This window comes from Sinocyclocheilus rhinocerous, unplaced genomic scaffold (assembly GCF_001515625.1).
Source record: "Sinocyclocheilus rhinocerous isolate Xijiao unplaced genomic scaffold, SAMN03320098_v1.1 scaffold2716, whole genome shotgun sequence".
Taxonomy (NCBI): Eukaryota; Metazoa; Chordata; class Actinopteri; order Cypriniformes; family Cyprinidae; genus Sinocyclocheilus; species Sinocyclocheilus rhinocerous.
Genome location: NW_015624199.1, coordinates 319,534 through 341,602, shown reverse-complemented (window position 1 = coordinate 341,602; position 22,069 = coordinate 319,534). Strand labels below are relative to the sequence as shown.

Below are 22,069 nucleotides of genomic sequence, written 5' to 3'. Positions count from 1 at the left end.
CTTATTTCTCTGGATTTAAACATTCTTTGAAACATTTGGGATAATGTAAGTACACAAGTCAGCAAAATATATAATACTGTTCTAGTGGTTTTTGGATATTTTAATAAAAAAATCTTACATATTGTGCCTTTAACAACAATAATAATTATTATTATTTATAAATTAACAATAATAATAAAAACATAATAATGTATGTACCTAATGTATTATTATTATTATAAAATAAAATTATGCTAATATGAAAAAAATTATGATAATTTTTTTGGATTTTTAATACTAAAAATAAACATCTAACTTATAAATAAACTTATTTACCATATTTATTTCATCTTACATCTTACATGGTTTTAGGCCCGTTTAACACTCTAGAGCAGCATAAGAAGTAATATAATTGCTTTATGCAATTGCTTTATTTATAGTTTTAACCGTCGTCTTATTTTGCAAAAACTCAAGTTCCCACTTCCAGAAATAACAGTCTGTATCACTTCCCTTCATAGACATTCAGAAAGGAGCAGGTGTCTGTGAGAAAGTGACTTACGGCGGTAATGGTTGACCAGCTGCTGTAAAGTACTGAACTGTGTGCGCGACGTGATGTAAAATCCCCCGCTGTCCAGCTTCCTGATCTTGTAATGTTTGACATTTAGGCCCTTGACGTTGTCGTAATCCAGGACAGAAAGACAGTAGGCACCTAGAAAGACACAAAGAACACATATGAGAGGTGAACTGGATGACATGGACGGCACTAACAAACATTTACCCAGGTTTTAGATTTGAAACTGTCAGACTGGTTTTTTTCTGTTAAATATTTATGCAACATAATATTAATGCAACAGTACTTTCAAATCTCTTTTTAGAAAATGGCCTCATTTTGATTCTATATTAATGCCCTAAATTAGATGCTTTTGTTGTTGGCAGCTATAAACAGAATTAAAATGAACAATGACTATTTATCTAGATAAAAAAAAGAAAAAAGTTGAAATTAAAATTATTATGATTAATAATAATAATAATATATAATAAAGTGTGCGCGACGTGATGTAAAATCCCCCGCTGTCCAGCTTCCTGATCTTGTAATGTTTGACATTTAGGCCCTTGACGTTGTCGTAATCCAGGACAGAAAGACAGTAGGCACCTAGAAAGACACAAAGAACACATATGAGAGGTGAACTGGATGACATGGACGGCACTAACAAACATTTACCCAGGTTTTAGATTTGAAACTGTCAGACTGGTGTGATGGGTGCCAGATTCTACTCTTTTGTAGCATTTTTTTCCCCCCTTGAGGTCGACTAAACTGAGCAAAAACATGCATTCGGTGCATTTCTTTCTTTCTTTCTGTTGCAGTTGACGGTAGCCATTGACTTCCATAAAAAAATTTTCTATACCATGGAAGTCAATGGCTACCATCAACTGTTCTTCTTTTGTGTTCAACAGAAGAAAGAAACTGAAATGATGACAGAATTTCTATTTTTGGGTGAACTATCCCTTTAAAAGTCCTTTTACTATGTAGTAGATTGTGTATAACAGGCCTTTCAACAACGTTTTGATCATGTTGATGATTCAGGTCTTAGAAATGTGCATTACAGTAGGCTTTATAGGGTTAATAAACACTGTATGAAATGGTCTGTAGAGGGCGCTGTCATCATTACACACGTTCACATGGCTCATTCATTTGCTCCCTCGTTCCCACCCCGGTCTTTCTCTCAGTCTCGTCTCTTTGGGGTTTGACTTATCCTTCAGCCTCTCTCGGTCTCTCCACGAGCCTCTCGCTGACGGGATGAGCTGTGAGATATGGCTCACGGTTATAGTTGACCTACTTGCTCTTCATCCCTTCAAGCACTTCTCTGACCTTCGTATTCTGTCGTATGCAACCATTTGCACTCTTTACATGTCATCTCAAATGAACATTGTTTGTGTAGAACCTGAAGGTAAAAGGCCATATATGGAGTGTGGATCTTTACAGTGTTTAGAGAGAGAGAGAAAAGCTGGTTTGCGGAGGGAGGAGATCAGGGAGTATGAGTGCGATTGCGTCTGACAAACAGAAAAGGGGAAATTAATTGAACGTGCACTTTGTTCTGATCTGAAATCCTGAAATGCAACTTCCTCAATGTAGACACATGCATGAGCAGTTTCCTCCACACTGGTGTTGGTTCTTTGTCATCACTGTCTTTAATAATTGTTTCTTTATTACAGTAGCTCTGGTCTCTGAATTTGACTGGCTGAGCAGCGTTCCAACAGCACTGGAATTGTTGCATTTGAGGGATGCTTTTGTTAAAAAAAAAAACAACAACAACCACATTTGATCAGTTTTTGCATTCCCTGAGATGTTGAACTCATGACCCTGAGTCCCTGACGTTATGAGTGCCAAGCTCTAATGTCTGAGCTACAGGAAAGACCAGAGTTTCGTTCCCTAGATTTCGGCCTTTGAGTTTGGCCTCTGAATCAACACTGTGACACCAGATGAATGGTAAAAAAGTGTATATATTCTATATTAATTCACAAAGCTGCTATGTTGCTCGGAAACTGTAAACAGAATTAAAACTAAATTAAAATGTTAAAATGTTTTATTATTTTTTAATGAATAAACAATATAAATGATAAATAATTTATTGTCTATAGTAGTAATAATAAAATTCATTTTATTTTTAATAATAAATAATAAATAAAATAAAACATTTTATTGTGATTTTATGGTATTAGATGGATTCATATATTTAATATACTCTTGTAGGCCGTATATATATTTTTTTGCTTTGTTGCTTTTAGTATTTTGGATACAATTTTAATAATTCTTCTCATAATTAATAAATGAACAATAAATAGCTTAAAATATTTTATTGTGCTTTTATGGTGTTTTGTGGATGCAATTTTAATAATTCTTCATATTTTTTAATAATAACTTAATAATAAATTAAATATTTTATTGTGCTTTTATGGTGTTAGATGGAATAATACATTTAACATACTGTGTATGACATATATTTTTGTGTTTTTTGCTTTTGCTCCTTTTAGTTTTATGTGGACATAATTTTAATAATTATTTTTACCTTAATAATTTAACAATTCTTTTTTATTTTAATATGAAATTAATAATAAACAAAATAAAATATTTTATTGTGCCTTTGGATGGATTCATATATTTAATATTCTGTGTAAACTGTATATTTTTGTGTTTTTGCTATGCTCCTTTTTTTGTTTTTTAATTTTAATAATTGTCTATTTCTGTACATTTTGGAAGACTAAAAGATGAAAAATAACCTTTGGCTAAATCTGGTGCATTTACAGAAATGTTTATTAATGTGCACTTTCCCTGTGCACACACACACACACACACACAAAAATAAAATAAACAAATAGAAATAAATAAATAAAAATACAAAATAAAACACAACTAATAAATAGATAGAATAAATAAAATATATAAATAAAAAAAGTGTTCAGAGTTTCTACTGTTCACATTCAATTCACCTTTGGTTGTCTCACTCTCTCTGACCAGGAAAGTTCCTCTCCTGTTTTCCAGACTCAAGAGGAGGCGCTCGGAGTCCCTGCGTGTGATCTTTCCAAAGTACCATCTGGAGAGAGATGGAGAAAGAAAAAAAGAGAGAGAGTGTATTTAGAGTAAGTAATCACATGTAACATTGTATCACAGACATGCAGTTGGCCAGAAACACAGCTTATGCTAATACACAGACAGAACTACGATCCCATTGTGCAAACATATAAGAAAGGTCTGTAAGAATATACTCACCGAGGATGCATTTATTTATTAACATTTTTGAAATATTATTACAATTTAAAATAATTTATCTTACTAGGGCTGGGCGTTTTGACGATATTATCGTATATCGACGATGTCTTGCAAGTATCGCGATGTCGATAATAAAAGTCAGTTACAGACGATAATCGCCAATATCGAGAAAAAAATTACAAATATATTTAACATAGTCCCGTAGTTACCATGCACATATTTATTCACATGAAATAGCATGAATGAAATATTTTGTAGCCTATGCTAGTAGCTAATTATTAAGGAATAAAAAATCTATTCTGGAATCACTTAATTTACTTAAGGCCAGGAATCGAATAGGCCTACTCTTTATAAAACTAACAATTCTTTTTATTTTTACTTATTAATAATGTTTTTATTTTTTATTTTAATACATTCTAATTTCAATCCTATGCTGTGTTTGTATTTATTTTTGTGCACTCTCCTCACAAACACGCTCAAGGAAAAGGAAACTTGAGATGGCAGAAAGCAGAACCTGTTTTCTTTATTTTACAAAAACACAATGTTTTGTTTTTAATGTGAGTGTACGCAGATAAAATTAGACTCTTTACAGTTTATGTATTTACCATAATTGACAGAGTATTTTAAGTTGTTTTCCCTGATGTAAGGAAGGAATTCAATATTTTATTGTGCTTTTATGGTGTTTTGTGGATGCAATTTTAATAATTCTTCATATTTTTTAATAATAACTTAATAATAAATTAAATATTTTATTGTGCTTTTATGGTGTTAGATGGAATAATATATTTAACATACTGTGTATGACATATATTTTTGTGTTTTTTGCTTTTGCTCCTTTTAGTTTTATGTGGACATAATTTTAATAATTATTTTTACCTTAATAATTTAACAATTCTTTTTTATTTTAATATGAAATTAATAATAAACAAAATAAAATATTTTATTGTGCCTTTGGATGGATTCATATATTTAATATTCTGTGTAAACTGTATATTTTTGTGTTTTTGCTATGCTCCTTTTTTTGTTTTTTAATTTTAATAATTGTCTATTTCTGTACATTTTGGAAGACTAAAAGATGAAAAATAACCTTTGGCTAAATCTGGTGCATTTACAGAAATGTTTATTAATGTGCACTTTCCCTGTGCACACACACACACACACACACAAAAATAAAATAAACAAATAGAAATAAATAAATAAAAATACAAAATAAAACACAACTAATAAATAGATAGAATAAATAAAATATATAAATAAAAAAAGTGTTCAGAGTTTCTACTGTTCACATTCAATTCACCTTTGGTTGTCTCACTCTCTCTGACCAGGAAAGTTCCTCTCCTGTTTTCCAGACTCAAGAGGAGGCGCTCGGAGTCCCTGCGTGTGATCTTTCCAAAGTACCATCTGGAGAGAGATGGAGAAAGAAAAAAAGAGAGAGAGTGTATTTAGAGTAAGTAATCACATGTAACATTGTATCACAGACATGCAGTTGGCCAGAAACACAGCTTATGCTAATACACAGACAGAACTACGATCCCATTGTGCAAACATATAAGAAAGGTCTGTAAGAATATACTCACCGAGGATGCATTTATTTATTAACATTTTTGAAATATTATTACAATTTAAAATAATTTATCTTACTAGGGCTGGGCGTTTTGACGATATTATCGTATATCGACGATGTCTTGCAAGTATCGCGATGTCGATAATAAAAGTCAGTTACAGACGATAATCGCCAATATCGAGAAAAAAATTACAAATATATTTAACATAGTCCCGTAGTTACCATGCACATATTTATTCACATGAAATAGCATGAATGAAATATTTTGTAGCCTATGCTAGTAGCTAATTATTAAGGAATAAAAAATCTATTCTGGAATCACTTAATTTACTTAAGGCCAGGAATCGAATAGGCCTACTCTTTATAAAACTAACAATTCTTTTTATTTTTACTTATTAATAATGTTTTTATTTTTTATTTTAATACATTCTAATTTCAATCCTATGCTGTGTTTGTATTTATTTTTGTGCACTCTCCTCACAAACACGCTCAAGGAAAAGGAAACTTGAGATGGCAGAAAGCAGAACCTGTTTTCTTTATTTTACAAAAACACAATGTTTTGTTTTTAATGTGAGTGTACGCAGATAAAATTAGACTCTTTACAGTTTATGTATTTACCATAATTGACAGAGTATTTTAAGTTGTTTTCCCTGATGTAAGGAAGGAATTCAAGTGCACGCCGTCGCCTCACGCGTGCACACATCAATTCTAGCACGGCTTGACATCGCAGTCTGCTCATTATCAAAAATAAATAACAAATAAAATACCATATAACATTTGTAATTATTTTTTTTCCCCAAATAAATAATGCTGCATTTTTTAAAATTTCGTTATAAGAGGCCTATAAGGACACCTCTGAGCTCTAAAAACATGAAAGGAAAAAATAACCTTTCCGTCTTTGGTCATGCAGAAGGAACTACCGTATTGACCCGAATATAAGACAATGTTTTTTTCTTGGAAATACATCTGAAAAAACGCGGTCGTCTTATATTCAGGGTCTAGACTTTGACATGTCAATAATACACCCACAACAATATAATTAATTTTAAATAATAAATACAATAAATACAGCATCCTGCGTGATGACTCGTGAACAAATTGTTCTGTTGAGTCAGATCTTTTCAACACAGAGCAAGTGACTCTCATGAGTTGGTTCTTTTTCATGAATCAGTTTTGCGACTCATGAATCAGTCAGGGCGGTTAGAAAATGAACATGTGACTGATGAACTTCACTGACTAAACTGCTGACTCATAACAAATTGAAATAAGCAGTTTCTTTCAACTGTTGTTGTGTTTAGTATAATAATCATCAATGGAGTCAATAAAGACCTAGAATCACGCTCAGCTGAATTGAGAGATCTGATTAGAGTGAGGGGAATAAAATGCAAACCAGAGGATTCACAGGGAGGAGAACAGCAAAGAAAAGGAGAGAAAGAGGAGGAGGAAGAGGATTTACTCTTCAGCCTGGATGGAATCAGACGGTGCCACGTAATTGCTGGGAATGTATCCCCTCTCTCCTGTCGTCAGCGAGCGAGCCAGCCACCAGTCGCCCTCCCTAAGACGGCAGAAAACACACATAACACACCTGCAGTTTGACTCACATTCATCATATTTGGTGACACATTCAAGACATCTTTCTTAACCGCCCAAAACATACACCCTGAGATTACATCTGCGGTATCATTCCTGCTTTATAATCCATTAAATGAGCCAAGAGAATGCAGACAAAGCTGCTCCAAAGACATCAACTACCTGTGCCAAATTATGCATAAATGAAACATGCATTTAAAGGGACAGTTCACTTCACCCAAAATAAACACAGTCATCGTTTACTCACCCTCACATTGTTCCAAACCCATATTACTGAATCTTACTACTGTATATATCACGTTCCTCTCATGGAGTGTGTAACTATCATATGTATGTGTGTGCCAATATATATATATATATATATATATATGCATTTATTGCATATAGGCTGCATTTATTTGATCAAAAACACAGTAAAATAGTGAAAGATTACATTTTTAAAATAACTGTTTTCTATTTGAGTACATTGTAAACTGTAATTTATTCCTGTGATGCAAAGCTGAATTTTCAGCATCATTACTCCAGTCTTCAGTGTCATGATCCTTCAGGTGTCATGATCCTTCAGAAATCATTCTAATATGATGATTTGCATAACATTTCTTATTATTATTAATGTTGAAAACAGTTGTGCTGCTTAATATTCTTGTGGAAACCTTGATTTGTTTATCCAGGATTCTTGATGAACAGATAATTCAAAAGAACATCAGCATTTATTTGAAATAGAAGTGTTTTGTAATGGATGTCTTTACTGTCACTTTTGATTAGGGTTGTAAAGGGGTCGGAAAATGTCCAGCAAAGTTACCAAAAAATCTTAGAAAGTTTGCAAAAATGATGGAAAGTTCTTTGTAAAGCCTCTTTGTAAACCTACGTTTGGTCAGTTTAACGCTTCCTTGGTGAAAAGTATTAATTCCTTTAAAAAAAAAAAAGTGCTATATGCCTTCATTAAGTGTGAAAGTGCAGCACAAGCATTCATCAAGATATCTCGTTTTGAGTTCTATTAAAGAAAAAAAATCATATGGGTTTGGAATGATGGATTTTTTTTTCATTTTGGGTGAATTATTTACTACAAAACTGGTAGATTTATCAAAAAAAACGAGTCATCGGTCTGGGTCCCTATTGTCTTGGAGTCTTGATGGGTTTTTAATAATAGATGTTGTGTTTTAGTGTGAGCTGTGGGGTGTCAGACTGTGACTCACTCCTTAAGCTAAAGTAATAAGATTCATCCATCGCCAAGACATGCTGACCTGACACAAACCTCTCCAGGTCTCTGAGCTATTGCTAGCTGTTGTTAACCGTAATTAAAACATAACCGCTCCAGTGAAAACAATGACATACAGTATATACACAGATGGGCACATATTCATATTCATAGAATGCAAATATATTATTCATACACAGGGTACCATTCAAAATTCAGATGTTAATTAATTATTTATGTATGAAAAGGTATAAAAACAGTGATTCTGATAAGCAGGGTTTCTTGGAAGATAAAAAAAATGTGGCTACAATTGAGCAATAATTTATGTAGAAGACATTGATGCTAATGCTAAGACTTTAACTTTATACTTCAACTCTACACATAACTTACTTATGAAACAGTCTACTTTTACATTAAACTTTTAATACTATGAAGCACAAACTACAATATCAAATTGCATCAAAATCATCATTTTTCACATATCCTTTGTGTTAATTTGTGACCCTGGAGCACAAAAGCAGTCTTAAGTCGCTGGGGTATATTTGTAGCAATAGCCAAAAATACTTTTTTTGCTCCCTCAGATTCCAGGTTTTCAAATAGTTGTATCTCGGCCAAATATTGTCCTATCCTAACAAACCATACATCAATGGAAAGCTTATTTATTCAACTTTCAGATGATGTATACATCTCAATTTCGAAAAAATGACACTTATGACTGGTTTTGTGGTCCAGGGTCACATTTAGCTAAATGCTAATGCTATCTTTTACTTTTAAGTTCATTCATTTACTCAACCCATAAAACTGACTGAATTTGATTTATTTTAAGTTTTGTTCAAGTCTGTTATCTTTGAGGCCATTAGAGTATAGCTAAATATGTGCTGAGTTTTTCAATTCAGAGATTTTTGTCATGAGAACTACAGTAGCTTGTTAGCTAAACTGAAAATGCAGCCAACAGTCTTTACATTTTTACTATGTTAATAACGCTGTCTGAACATTTTTGTTTTTAAGTTTATTAATTTAAATGACCACATGAAAGCAAAACTTGACTGAACTTTAGTTAAAGTTATTACCCTGTTGAAAAAAACAGCATATGCTGGTTAGGTATGTTTTGACACTGGGATGCTGGTTTAAGCTGGTCCTTTGCTGGTTTATGCTGGTCCTTTGCTGGTTTAAACTGGTCCTTTGCTGTTTTAAGCTGGTCCTTTGCTGGTTTATGCTGGTCCTTTTGCTGGTTTATGCTGGTCCTTTGCCAGCACATGACCAGCATAAACCAGCAAAGGACCAGCTTAAACCAGCATCCCAGCGTCAAAACATACCTAACCAGCATATGCTGGTTTTTAGCTTCAAGGGCATCTATATGCTAGTGTTCTGCTAGCATAGCACATATGTTCTAAAAATATTTACGTATATGCTTTTAGTCTTACATTTTCTGGGGGTTCATTCACTTTATAACCCCATGAAATCAAAATCAGACTTTAGTGGGTTGTAGTGCAAGTCTGTTCATATTCAGGACATCAAAATGCTAGTTTACTTCCACAAAAGCCTTTAGTTTACATGTTTACTATTTAAAAAAGGGACATGTCGACAACTGCGACAACTTCCTGTTTAAACAGGAAATAATGTCAACATAGAAAAAAAATATTTGACATTATTTTCATTGTTAGGGCTTAACCTAATCTAGCATAGCATACAGTACAGATACAGTAGCATGAATATTAGCATGTAGCCAAAGCAAATGTAAAGGAACAATGAATAATACACCAATGGACCAACCACAAAGTCAACATGAAGGACAAATGTAAAATTGTCGTGAGTGAGCCAGTTATGAGGAGGTGTGACACTATTTCTGCACCACTTCCACAGTCTCTGGAGAGTCAGTACAAATCTCAGGTGGACAAGCAAACAGTGAAATCACACACACACACACACACACACACTGGACACTGAATGGACACTGAAAGCTGAAAGCAAGAGCAACTTTACCAACCTGGGGTTCAACTTTCTCCTACATAAACGAGAGAGAGCGTGTAGAGAAAAAAAACACAGAGGAGACATGAAGTGTTTGGACATTAAAAGCAGAAAAAACAGAACATCCCACATAGGCTTAAAAACTGACTGAAGGTCAACCGCAGCAATGATGCACTGAAAACACAGCATTTATCCAACTCATCTCTGCTCATCATGTCAAGTACTAAAAATATGGAAAGCAATTATTGTAATGTGCGTTTGATTATCTCTAATTGTGTGCTGACACACGACAAGCTGGAGCAGCTTGGTGATTTTGTTAAAAAGCTGATTACTTTATTATCAGGAGCTTCTGGGAAGGGTTATGGACAGCGGTGGGGATTGGTTATGGTTTAAAGGAACACTCCACTATTTTTGAAAATAGGCTCATTTTCCAACTCCCCTAGAGTTAAACAGTTGAGTTTTACCGTTTTCGAATCCATTCAGCCGATCTCCGGGTCTGGCGGTAGCACTTTTAGCTGCAGCTTAGCATAGATCATTGAATCTGATTAGACCGTTAGCATCTCGCTCAAAAATGACCAAAGAGTTTCTGTATTTTTCCTATTTAAAACTTGACTCTTCTGAAGTTACATTGTGTACTAAGACCGACAGAAAATGAAAAGTTGCGACTTTCTAGGCCGATATGGCTAGGAACTATACTCTCATTCCGGCGTAATAATCAAGGAACTTTGCCATGGGTGCAGCGATGCAGCAGGCGCAATGATATTACGCAGCGCCTGAAAATAGGCTTATTGGAAGTTACCTAGGCTGGGACTATTTTCAGGCGCTGCGTAATATCATTGCGCCTGCTGCACCCATGGTATGGCAGCAAAGTTCCTTGATTATTACGCAGGAATGAGAGTATAGTTCCTAGCCATATCAACCTAGAAAATCACAACTTTTTATTTTCCGTTGGTCTTAGTACACGATGTAACTACAGAAGAGTCAAGTTTTAAATAGGAAAAATATAGAAACTCTTTGGTCATTTTTGAGCGAGATGCTAACGGTCTAATCAGATTCAATGATCTATGCTAAGCTGCAGCTAAAAGTGCTACCGCCAGACCCGGAGATCGGCTGAATGGATTCGAAAACTGTAAAACTCAACTGTTTAACTCTAGGGGAGTTGGAAAATGAGCCTATTTTCAAAAATAGTGGAGTGTTCCTTTAAAGGGTGAATCTCATGAAAACATCCGGGTTTTTTTAACCCAAACTGTTCAAAATCCCCATAAATGGTTCTAACTACAACACTATTTTGGTAACTTGTTTTAATATAAAAAAATAAAAAAAAAGATTTAAAAAAGTTTTAATATTTAAAAATTTATTACAAAAAACTGCACGTGTATCTTTACATGTTGTTACAATGATGCTGATTTCAGTTTCATGAACCTTAAGTACGCATTAAGTATGCTTCATTTCGAGTCTGGTATGACTTAATGACTTATGATCATTAAATGAATCATGCTAATTTTGACTTATATTTTAATAATTTTGACATTATAAATATATATATATATATATATAAGCAGCCTTGGTGAGAATATGGCCTTCTTTCAAAAACATTAAAATCTTACTGACTCCAACTTTAAAAAAAAAAAAATTATTTAAGCTTTTTGTTACTTTTTTAAATTTTTTTATCTCATTTCTGTGTAAAAGTTTTTTTTGTAGATCCCATTATTTTCAAAGATGGTTCTCATTACTGTAATACACTAATATATACTGTGTTACAAAGATCAAATTTAAAACCTAAATTGGCATAAATAAATAGCAGTATAACACATACTTGTTTTCGTACTAAATTACAGTTTGGGACTGCTTAATTGTCATGAAAATAACATCACAATGTAAACATTGTTAATGTTACTAAAAACAAGCTTCATCATCATTCAGCGAAATATTATTTCTCATTTCCTTCTCTTGATTTTGGGTTGAAATATGAACCGGCCATGTTCTGTTTCGAGAGATTCACCCATATATCACACTGCATTGGGCCTGACATTAAAAAAAGCAATTCCCCAGGTCCGCTTTGTGCCGAAACCAGAGGATGTTACTGAGATTGTTTTTATTCTCTTAACGGTAGCGCTGTACACTGGAATAAGGAAGTGAAGCGCAGGTGTAGAAAGGAAGGAAAATGCTCCCTTTGGTCCGGGAGAGGAAGTGGAGGTAAAGACGTGCAACTGAGCTTTTTGTGTGTGCACAGGAAGACCAAAAAAGGAATCCAGAGAACAAAAAGCCGTCATCCCACAAATACAGCGCCTTCAGAGGGAGCCAGTTCCTATGGTTACCGAAGAGGAAGGGGGGCTACAGCAGTCAGACAGATGAGAGACATGAGTGTGTGTGAATGTCTGCATCAGTGGGTGTGTCTATTGCCCTCCGGAGCCCTGTTATTTTTGTGTGAGTGTGTTTGTGTGTTTCCCCCTTACGTGTTATTGACAATCTGGAGTCGTTCTCCTTTCCTGAATGACAAATCAGAGGCGGTTCGTGACTCGTAGTCATACAAAGCCACAAATGTGGTCACGCCGCCTATGGAAAAATACAAGAGACAAACATAGACCATTATCTTGATGCATGCAATTCAAAAACTTCAGCAGGGAAATGTCATTAACCCAAGTAATATAATGCAATGTTGGGTTGCCAGTGAAAATGGGCATCTAAAAATTGTCTAGACTTGTACAGTCAGACTTTTGACTACCAGCATAAGAACTCTAAGAAGCGTCAAAGTGTCATCTAAGCTGGTAAATCTGAAAAAAAATTTTTTGCATGCTGGTCTATTAAAGTAATGCTGAAATCAGGGTTATTATAGTTAACTGAAAATAAAACCATTGAACAAACAAACTTTTATTACTTGAAACAAAATAAAATCAACATAAAAATAAATAGTATTAAAAATGTATTTTATTAATTGAAATAAAATAAAATAAAATGTATAAAAAAATAAATAATATAAAAAAACATTTTATTAACTGAAATTAAATTTATATATAAATCAATAATATAAAAATATATTTTATTAACTGAGTTATATAATTAATATATAATTAAAAATATTTATTTCAGTTAGTTGCAAAGGCAAAATGTCTTATTTTCATTCAGTTTAACTTAATGTACTAAAATAAATAAAACAGAGATAAAAATTAAGGACTATAAATACTATACAGACATATTCAACAAAAACTAATAAAAATGACAAAAACACAAAACTACTAAAACATTAACCAAAATAAATGTACAGTATTATTTACTTAATTACAAGTAAATTTACTTAATTACTTATTATAAAACATATTATTATTAATAAAAGCCTATTATTATTTGAACATGTATTTAAATAATGGTGCAGCAGTTTCCATGAATGGTTGTATAGACAATACTAAATAATTTAGAATAATACTGAACAAAATTTCAATCCATCAAAACCTTAAAAAGACCAGTCATTTTGTGGACAAACTACGGTAAATTAAGCAAGTAGTTTTCCACAGAAATTGCTCACTGTAGCAGCTGGGTATCATGCACACAAATTTGTTTCCACACAGAGGGACAAAACTTCTGCATCCTCCACTCTCAGAGATCTTGGAACGCCGGCCAATCAGATCAGAGCTTAGGAGTTCGGAAAATCCCGCTCTATTTTTGTGTGCAGCATGCATCAGATGGTCCATTAAAGGTCTGACAGGTCTGATTCACTTCCTGTGATTCTCATTCATGAGATTTAAACAATAAATTCATAAAAAATTGATTGCACCTACTATTATTATATATATACACAAATCTTTAATGAGCCTAATTTAGATTTAGAAAATGGTGCAACTGTTCAGTTAATTCACCCCTCAGACGTCTTGGCCCAAATCCGTTAACACTATAATACTGAAAGTCAGCAAAAGCAGAAGTGTAAGGATACTGATCAGACATAATCGCTGCATTACCGGAAAGCGTGCCGACCCTGTGAGGAGACGTGATGCTGTTGTTCGAGTTCACTCCTCCAAACAGCGCCTGCTGAGCATTGATGATGTTGGGCTGGGTGCCGCGTCTGGTACCGTCCACCGGTGGACTCCGGTTGGGTGTGAAGGACGACTGCTTGGGACTGTGATGGTGACCTCCAGTGCCGTCGTCTAGACTCCGGGAGCGCTGGCCGAGCTCTTTGGGTTTACTCTTGGTTCCACCCATGGCCTAGACCTGCAAAGAGACAGACAGCCAGTCAGCTGATGCTTTTACGCAAAACACCTTGCTAGAGTCAAATTCAAGTAGCTTATTAAAAATAAAAAATAGTATATAATTAAAAAATATAGAAATAAAATGTAAATATAAAAATATTTAATATTTATATAAAAATATATAATAAAAATAAATATGAATAAAATAAATATAAATGCATGTATTTATTTACTTATTATATTGTATTTAAATAAATAAATAAATAATCTATCTAAAATAAAACAATAATAGATGAATAAACAATAAATACATTTGGATGGTTTATTAATCATGTTTTACAGTATTTGAAGTCTAGATTTTTAACCACTGTGCCACACTACCCGTAACAATCTATTACATTCATAAATCGTTGGACTTTTTAAAATTTTTTTCTATATAAAAATATATATATTTTTCAGAAAAATAACTTTGATGCAATTTGTACCATTAAAAAAAACTTCAAACGAATATTTGACCCCCCTCTTTTTCCAGCACTGCCGCTAAAGACTGGCCCGTTTTCATGATTTATGCATGAACTTCATGAATTATTAACCAACTATGTATGCAGGCAATATTCTGTTATTCCTTAAGTAACACAAATAAACTGTGATATTGGTGCACTGAAATATCTTTATCTAGAGAGATATTCAGTATTAAACCATAGTCTCATTACTGCATATGAAACAACACAATAATAAAATTCAAGCAATTTTAATTAACTAGATTTACATTTTCTGAAGAAATGTGAGCGGTGTTCTTTACGGTTTTAAAATGAGGTTTTAGAAGAAATGAGAAACAGTGAGAAAAAAATGAATTGAAAATTGAGCCAGAATGGAATGAAGCCATTCTACTCATGCATTTCTAATTCTACTGATGCAATTTTACTAAAGAAATAAATAACTGTTTGGTTATTGGTTAACATTGTCCAAATGCCACTTGACTTAATGTAGCTGAAAATGATGCATTTTGCATCAAAGATGTTTCAGATAAGTGATTACCCTTTGATTAAAGATTACGAATACTATTTCGTAATCAATGACATGCACTGATAAGTCGTTCTCAATAACATCAGGAATGTATATTAAAAATAGGATGCAAAAATGTACAAATTTATCCTTGCTGTTAGAGGTTCTGCCTAAGCATGCCCTATTAATAAAAAGTCAGAGATTACTACAAGCAACCAAAAAAATTAAAGGTGCAGTATGTAATATTGACAACTAGTGTTTGAAATGGGAACTGCAGTCCAAATTCAAAATAATGGAGATATTGGAGGTTATTTCTCCCGTCCCCTCCTCCTCAGACTCGACACTCATGTGGGTTGCCAGATTGAGGACATGCAACAGGAAAGGCTGCAATTGACGACAGAAGGCAACAAGCCTTACACTGTAGGCTGATGAGTTGATTTATCCACGTTTTAATATTCCTCCAGTCACAGAGCGTTTCAGATGGATGCCAAGGCTTTTAGGTCGGGTAGAATCTGCAATCTCTGACCCAGTTCATTTGCTGGTAAAGGTGCAGTATGTAATATTGACAACTAGTGTTTGAAATGGGAACTGCAGTCCAAATTCAAAATAATGGAGATATTGGAGGTTATTTCTCCCGTCCCCTCCTCCTCGGACTCGACACTCATGTGGGTTGCCAGATTGAGGACATGCAACAGGAAAGGCTGCAATTGACGACAGAAGGCAACAAGCCTTACACTGTAGGCTGATGAGTTGATTTATCCACGTTTTAATATTCCTCCAGTCATAGAGCGTTTCAGATGGATGCCAAGGCTTTTAGGTCGGGTAGAATCTGCTATCTCTGACCCAGTTCATTTGCTGGCTTCCATGGCTGCAATACGCTGTGTTTTCCACCAATTGGCAACCCGGGTTGTCGAAATACTATTGGGTAAACTGGCAATGGGCGGAATCACACAGAACAAAACAAAAACAGACATTCCGACACGGAACGCACATTTTAAAGCAAAGTAATTGGCTGTAGCGTTGTTTTTCGGAGAAACGAGTATGAGAACTTAACATGTTTCCTAAATATCTACAAACATATTATGGTATTTTTATACTTTGTACCATCAAAAAATTACATACAGCACCTAAATAATGCTGTCATTTTACACAGACAGATCTGATCAAAAGAAAAAGGCCAGAGATACCAAGTGGCTGCAGTTTGTGTGACCCACGGTAGCATGAGGCTGTGTTTAGTGCATTTTAACCTCGCTTCAGTCGAGTACAGGAGCGCTCAGCTGTTTCCTCTCACATACCAGTGACAGCCGCTGCAATACGATCCTCACGGACCCCCAACACACACACACACACATTCTTCCACATGTCATGCTGTCCGTCTGCTAGCACACACACACATTCTTTGAGGGACAGACAGAGACACTTTCCCATCCACCCACACAAACCTCACTAAACACAAGCTTCCTTACGGTCCTCAACTCTCTATAAACGTGCAGAACAAGCCCCCGCTTGCCTACAGGGTGATAAATTCTACAAAAACGGAAGCCTCTTGTGCCAGAAACCCCGGCGGACTGGCAGCTCAGGGCGACCCGTCTCTTAGAGGAGCTGTTACAGGCCCGGCGGAGTGGAACTAATCTCAGCCGAGCAGTGTGAATGCGGAGTTAGAGCGCGGCCGAAGGCCCTAGAGCCCTGCAAGCTTTCACTAGAGACCTGCGCACTTCAGGTTCACTGGCAGTGCTGCAAACCGTACAGTCACAAGACTGGAGTTATGAGGGGAGTGCTCAGATACGCGCTCTATACCATTAAAGACCTGCACTGACCCTGAAATGATAGGAAATTCAAGTTATTTTTTCATGATAATGTCTGTCCACATCAATTCCAAGTGACGCTGAATGAAATATGGTATTTACAAACAAGTTCTCATGCAAAACTGTTTACAACAAGTGCAATGGCAGCTTTTTCTTCACTCTTTGAAAAAAGGCATGAAAAGAAAGCAAATAGAAAAACAGACTTGAAATGACAACACATAAAAAAACCCATAAAATAACAAAAGAAAAGAAACAAAAACAAATGAACAAAATAAAAGAAAACAAAAAACAAGACACAAAATAAAATAAATCCATAAAACAAAAAATAAACTTAAAGAAAAAGAAAAACAAGACATAAAATGAAACAAAAATAAAATGAAGAAAACAAAACAGAAAACAAAACAAAAACCAAAACAAAATAAGATAACAAAATAAAATAAAGAATAAAGAAATATACATATATAAAAGAAAAAAGGTTAAATAATCATAAACAAAATAAAAACTAAACCAAAATACAACATATAAAAAGCACAAACAATAAAAACAAAGCAACAAAAGATATAACAATAAGACAAAAATAATAATAAAATAAAGAAAAATAACAAATAAATAAATAACCAGCCAAAATGTAATAACATCTGATCATCATGGTCTGCCAATTCAGACAGAATGAGAATGTTCATAGAGATTTCATTCATTTATTTGTTCCTGTCGCAAATTAACTATTAATGTATCTGATTGATTTGTTTTACAAATGTCCGCTTTTTAAAGCCAATTAGGCTTGATTCCTGCAAAAAAATTAAGCAATCTGTGGTTAAAAAAAAAACATGATGCAGTGAAAAGTTGTTTAAGAAAGCTGAAAGCGAGAGAAACAACAGCTCATTAGTTTGCTCTCCACCATATGGGCTCTAAATGACATAAATGTATCATGGGTGCTATACGGTCCCTGCGTTTACCAGTCAGTATCAAGGGAAAACTTACATCCTGCAACAACACAGATGTCTCGTTAGCCCAATTTCTGGAGTCCTAACTGTAAGTAGCAGGGTGAATTTACTGACACGTTCAACAGTACTAAACCACAATGAGACGAATCAGGGTGAACTCTGGGTAATCAAAGAGCAGCTCATGCCTCACTAATGTCCAGCCACAACAAAAACAGTCATTAAACGCAAAGGCACAGTCATTAAAGGGAAATCTAATTTGCTTTGTGAGGTGTGAATGTTTGGCTCTGATTGAAGCTGTATCTGTTAGACAGCCGGAAACGACCTTACTGAAGTTTGTATGTGGTGAATGATCATCGGAAGAAAGAGTCAAACGGGGTTATGACATTATGTAAAGCATCATTGATCTATGGTAAACAACAACTGGAAACAGGAAGTTCATTCATCAAATTTATGCTGTGTTGTGTCAGCGGCTTATGAAGTCTGCTTGACAGATAATGTCATTAGGAACCGATTCTTCATTTGAAGGGCTATTTGAATAATAAAACAACACAAAAACAAAACACACTGATTCTGTATTAAAAATACACAATGACATTGTAACAAACATAATAAAAACAAACAGACAAACAACAAAACAAGAAAAAGTAGCAATCAAAAACACAAAAATAAAAAAAGAAATAAACAATAAGAAAAAGAAAAAGAAAAGAAACAACAAAAACACGTAATACAAAAGAAAAAACAAAATACCAAAAATAAAAGAAATAAAGATAAAAAGAAGCAATAAAGCAAAAAGAAAAATGAAAAAATACAAAAAGAAAAGTCAACAAAAAGCAATAAAAAGATAAGCAAAAAAACAAAACAAAAAAAATACAAAAAAGCAAAAATAAAAAAATGAAAATAGAAACAAGAAATAAAGATAAGAAAAAGATAAGTAACAAATCAAATGCAAAATACAAAAGATAAACACAAAAATACAAAACAATACAAAAAGTACAAAAAGAAAAAAGAACAAAAGGAAAGAAATACAGATAAGAAAAGGAAAAAACTAACACCAAACACACACACACAAAAAAAAAAAGAGAAAAAAAGCAACAAAAGAAAATGATTATTTTCAGATCTCATTCTGGAAACTTTATTATTATTATTATTATTATTATTAAGTCCATTTGGTCCATTTTTTTCTCATAATTTAGGAAAAAACAAAAACAAAAACACACACAAAAAAAAAAAAAAAAAAAGACAAAAAAAGCAACAAAAGAAAACAAATAAAAAGAAGCAAAAGAAAAGAAGCTGTGGGTGGATGCCAAAGCATTTCTTTAGGTTTGCTAGGGTATCTATCCATCCATCCATCCATACACACAAATTTTGAGTAAATAAATATTAATTATTAACTGCGTTTAGATTAAATTGTGTGGATATCTACAGAACTATATATCTATATTTTTTGTAAGTGCACAAATACAGGAAATGCCAAAAAGGCTAAATAAATAAATACACTAAAAATAGTCAATAACACGGGAACAAAACCTAAACCAATCACAGCATGGCTGTTTGTCATCTGTGAGATGGGAAATTCTCATGTCACAAGTGGAAATGTGGTGAGGGGCTGTTATCTAACAGCTGAGGAGATTCCGACAGATCGGATGAAGCGGAGACGCCCCATCCCCCCCAGTGCTCCACAGACAACCTCTGATTTCTGAGGGAGGCAGAGGATTGATTCTTGAGCGCTGGGACAGACAGACGGCTCTGACTGGAGTACAGCTAGCGGAGCGGGGCAGTATGTGGGGGTGGAGGGTCGATATTCCCCCTCCGGGCTCGTTTGTGTGCTGAAGAGCAGCTGAGCTGTTTAGCCTAGTCCATTTCAAGTGGGGGCTAGCTGCTACACGTACATACTGTACAGTAATGCATATACACAAACACACGTAGCGCTACAGCAACACGACTACTAACAGATTCAGGATGCCTACATGCCTGGACTCGTTCTGCAAACACACACACACACACACAAGCACGCACTTCACAGGCTATGCCGTTTGAAAGCAGAAACTATGACTATGGCATTTTTCTCAAATGGTGGGGCATGACCCAAAAATGACTCACTGAATACATATTTATGAATAGAATGTATTTTCATTTAAAAAATGCATTTGTAATATTTTATTACTGTAAACTTAGATATTAATTTAAAATATTAATATTATATGTTTAAATTGATAATAAATATAAAAATATCTCATATATAAAAAACTGTGCATATATTAATTTCTCAGATATATACAGTATTTAAATTTTTTATTTGAATACATAAATATAAAATACATAATATATCTCCAGTTCATATATTACTTATTTATTTTTAGTTAGTCATATTAATGTGTGTACGTATGTGTATATATATATATATATGTTAGTATTTTATTAACATAAATTTATATTCATATATAATAAATATAAAATACATAATATATATTTCCAATTTAAATATTATTTTTATTTTAGTTAAATAAACAGATAAAGTCATTTAAAAATAAAAATACCATATTTTAATATATTTCTTTAATATACATTTATATTACTACTTCATATATTTAGAGAGATTTATATATTATGTATTTTAGTTACATATTAATTATTCACAAAACAAAATAATATTCCATTGCAACCCTCCAGAACACCCTAGCAACCATAGCAACACCTTAGCAACCACCTAGTCTATGCTAGAAAAAATCTTACCTTACTGATGACTGTTACCCATTATTTCTCAGTCATATGAAAAATCACAAAGTGAGCTCAGCTGGAGCTCCTTCAGTTGGATAAAACAAAACTGTCCATTGTTCTCAACCCATCAAGCCGTGCAATCTGGGAGTGTGTGATACTGCAACTATTCACTCATCTGTTGCTATGCAGCCTGTGATAATTCCTCTTTTTAAAGTCCCGTCTGACAAACCAGAAGAAAAACCATCTCTAAATTACACACAATCATCCACAGACTACAAAACACCTGCAGAAACATGAAACGTCACACACATTCCCACACATTCAGAGCGGGTTAGCCGGCTCTCAGCGAACGTTCACCTCCTGAGGACGAGGAAAACACCTACAGACAGCGAGCAAGAGAGAGTCAAATCCATGATGAAAGGCTTCGGATTCGCTCAATTATGCAGGAGGAAAGCCAGAGGATCACCAATCCCACATACTTCCCAGGGGTTTGAGCGAAACAGGAATTACAACTCAGTTTTTCTGTTGACCTGAGATCCTTTTCTTCTTGCTTTTATCGGATAAAGTTTTTTCACTTGAACTCAATCTGTCTACGGAGGCTGTGATTTGAGATGTAACAGGGTAAAGCGCGATAAAAACCTGTTCACATAATCATTCCAGCAAAAAGAACTATATAAAGCATAAAGCTATAGCTCTACCCTCACTGTTATTTTAATATTATTCCTATACTATTTACATAGCATCTATTAATATTTTGAATAACTTCTATTATTATTATTATTATTATTATACATATAAAAAAAAATACTAAAACTTACATAAACACATTTCATTACACCAAATACACAAAATAATGTTCTTTTTAGCAGCATCATATGACCCCTTTAAATGAAAATATAGCAATAACAGCATATATAGCATTTGGAAAATGTTTATATAAATATTATTATATAATAAAATAACATAATAATATAAAATGTAAATATAAAAAATGATGACTATTGAATGTTTTGTTCACATGTGGATGTATATATAGTTTTATATAATTTCTAGCTACTTGCTACACAGCATACCAGTCGAGCTATAATCCTGACGCTTGTTCTGGAGCGAGATTATAAACATTCATTCTGTAATCACTATGCCATGATAACATTCCATCTGGGGCGCAAATCCAACTCAACAAACTCCAAGACAGGACTGTAGGAATTACAAGACAAGCAGTCTGAATAGTGAGGCATTTCCAATTGAGGTGCTATTGCAGCCATTATCAATCAGTTTTCAGTCAGCTTTCTCTTTCAGGTTATCTGCGGTCATGGAGTTGTTTGAAGAGTCTGAAGAAGTTCATTAA

General features: G+C 33.9%; 1 protein-coding gene across 1 annotated transcript in view; it reads right to left on the bottom strand.

Annotated features, from left to right (window-relative positions):
* The window catches only part of LOC107738191 (proto-oncogene tyrosine-protein kinase Src), a 52,831-nt gene that overhangs the window by 6,501 nt on the left and 24,261 nt on the right, over window positions 1-22,069 (bottom strand). Inside the window, exons 2-6 of the mRNA XM_016549923.1 lie at window positions 14,022-14,271; window positions 12,525-12,624; window positions 6,769-6,867; window positions 5,046-5,149; window positions 539-688 (exon numbers count right to left, since the gene is read on the bottom strand). Coding sequence (XP_016405409.1) covers window positions 539-688; window positions 5,046-5,149; window positions 6,769-6,867; window positions 12,525-12,624; window positions 14,022-14,262 — 694 coding nt within the window. The 5' untranslated portion in view covers window positions 14,263-14,271. The remainder of the gene's footprint in view (window positions 1-538; window positions 689-5,045; window positions 5,150-6,768; window positions 6,868-12,524; window positions 12,625-14,021; window positions 14,272-22,069) is intronic.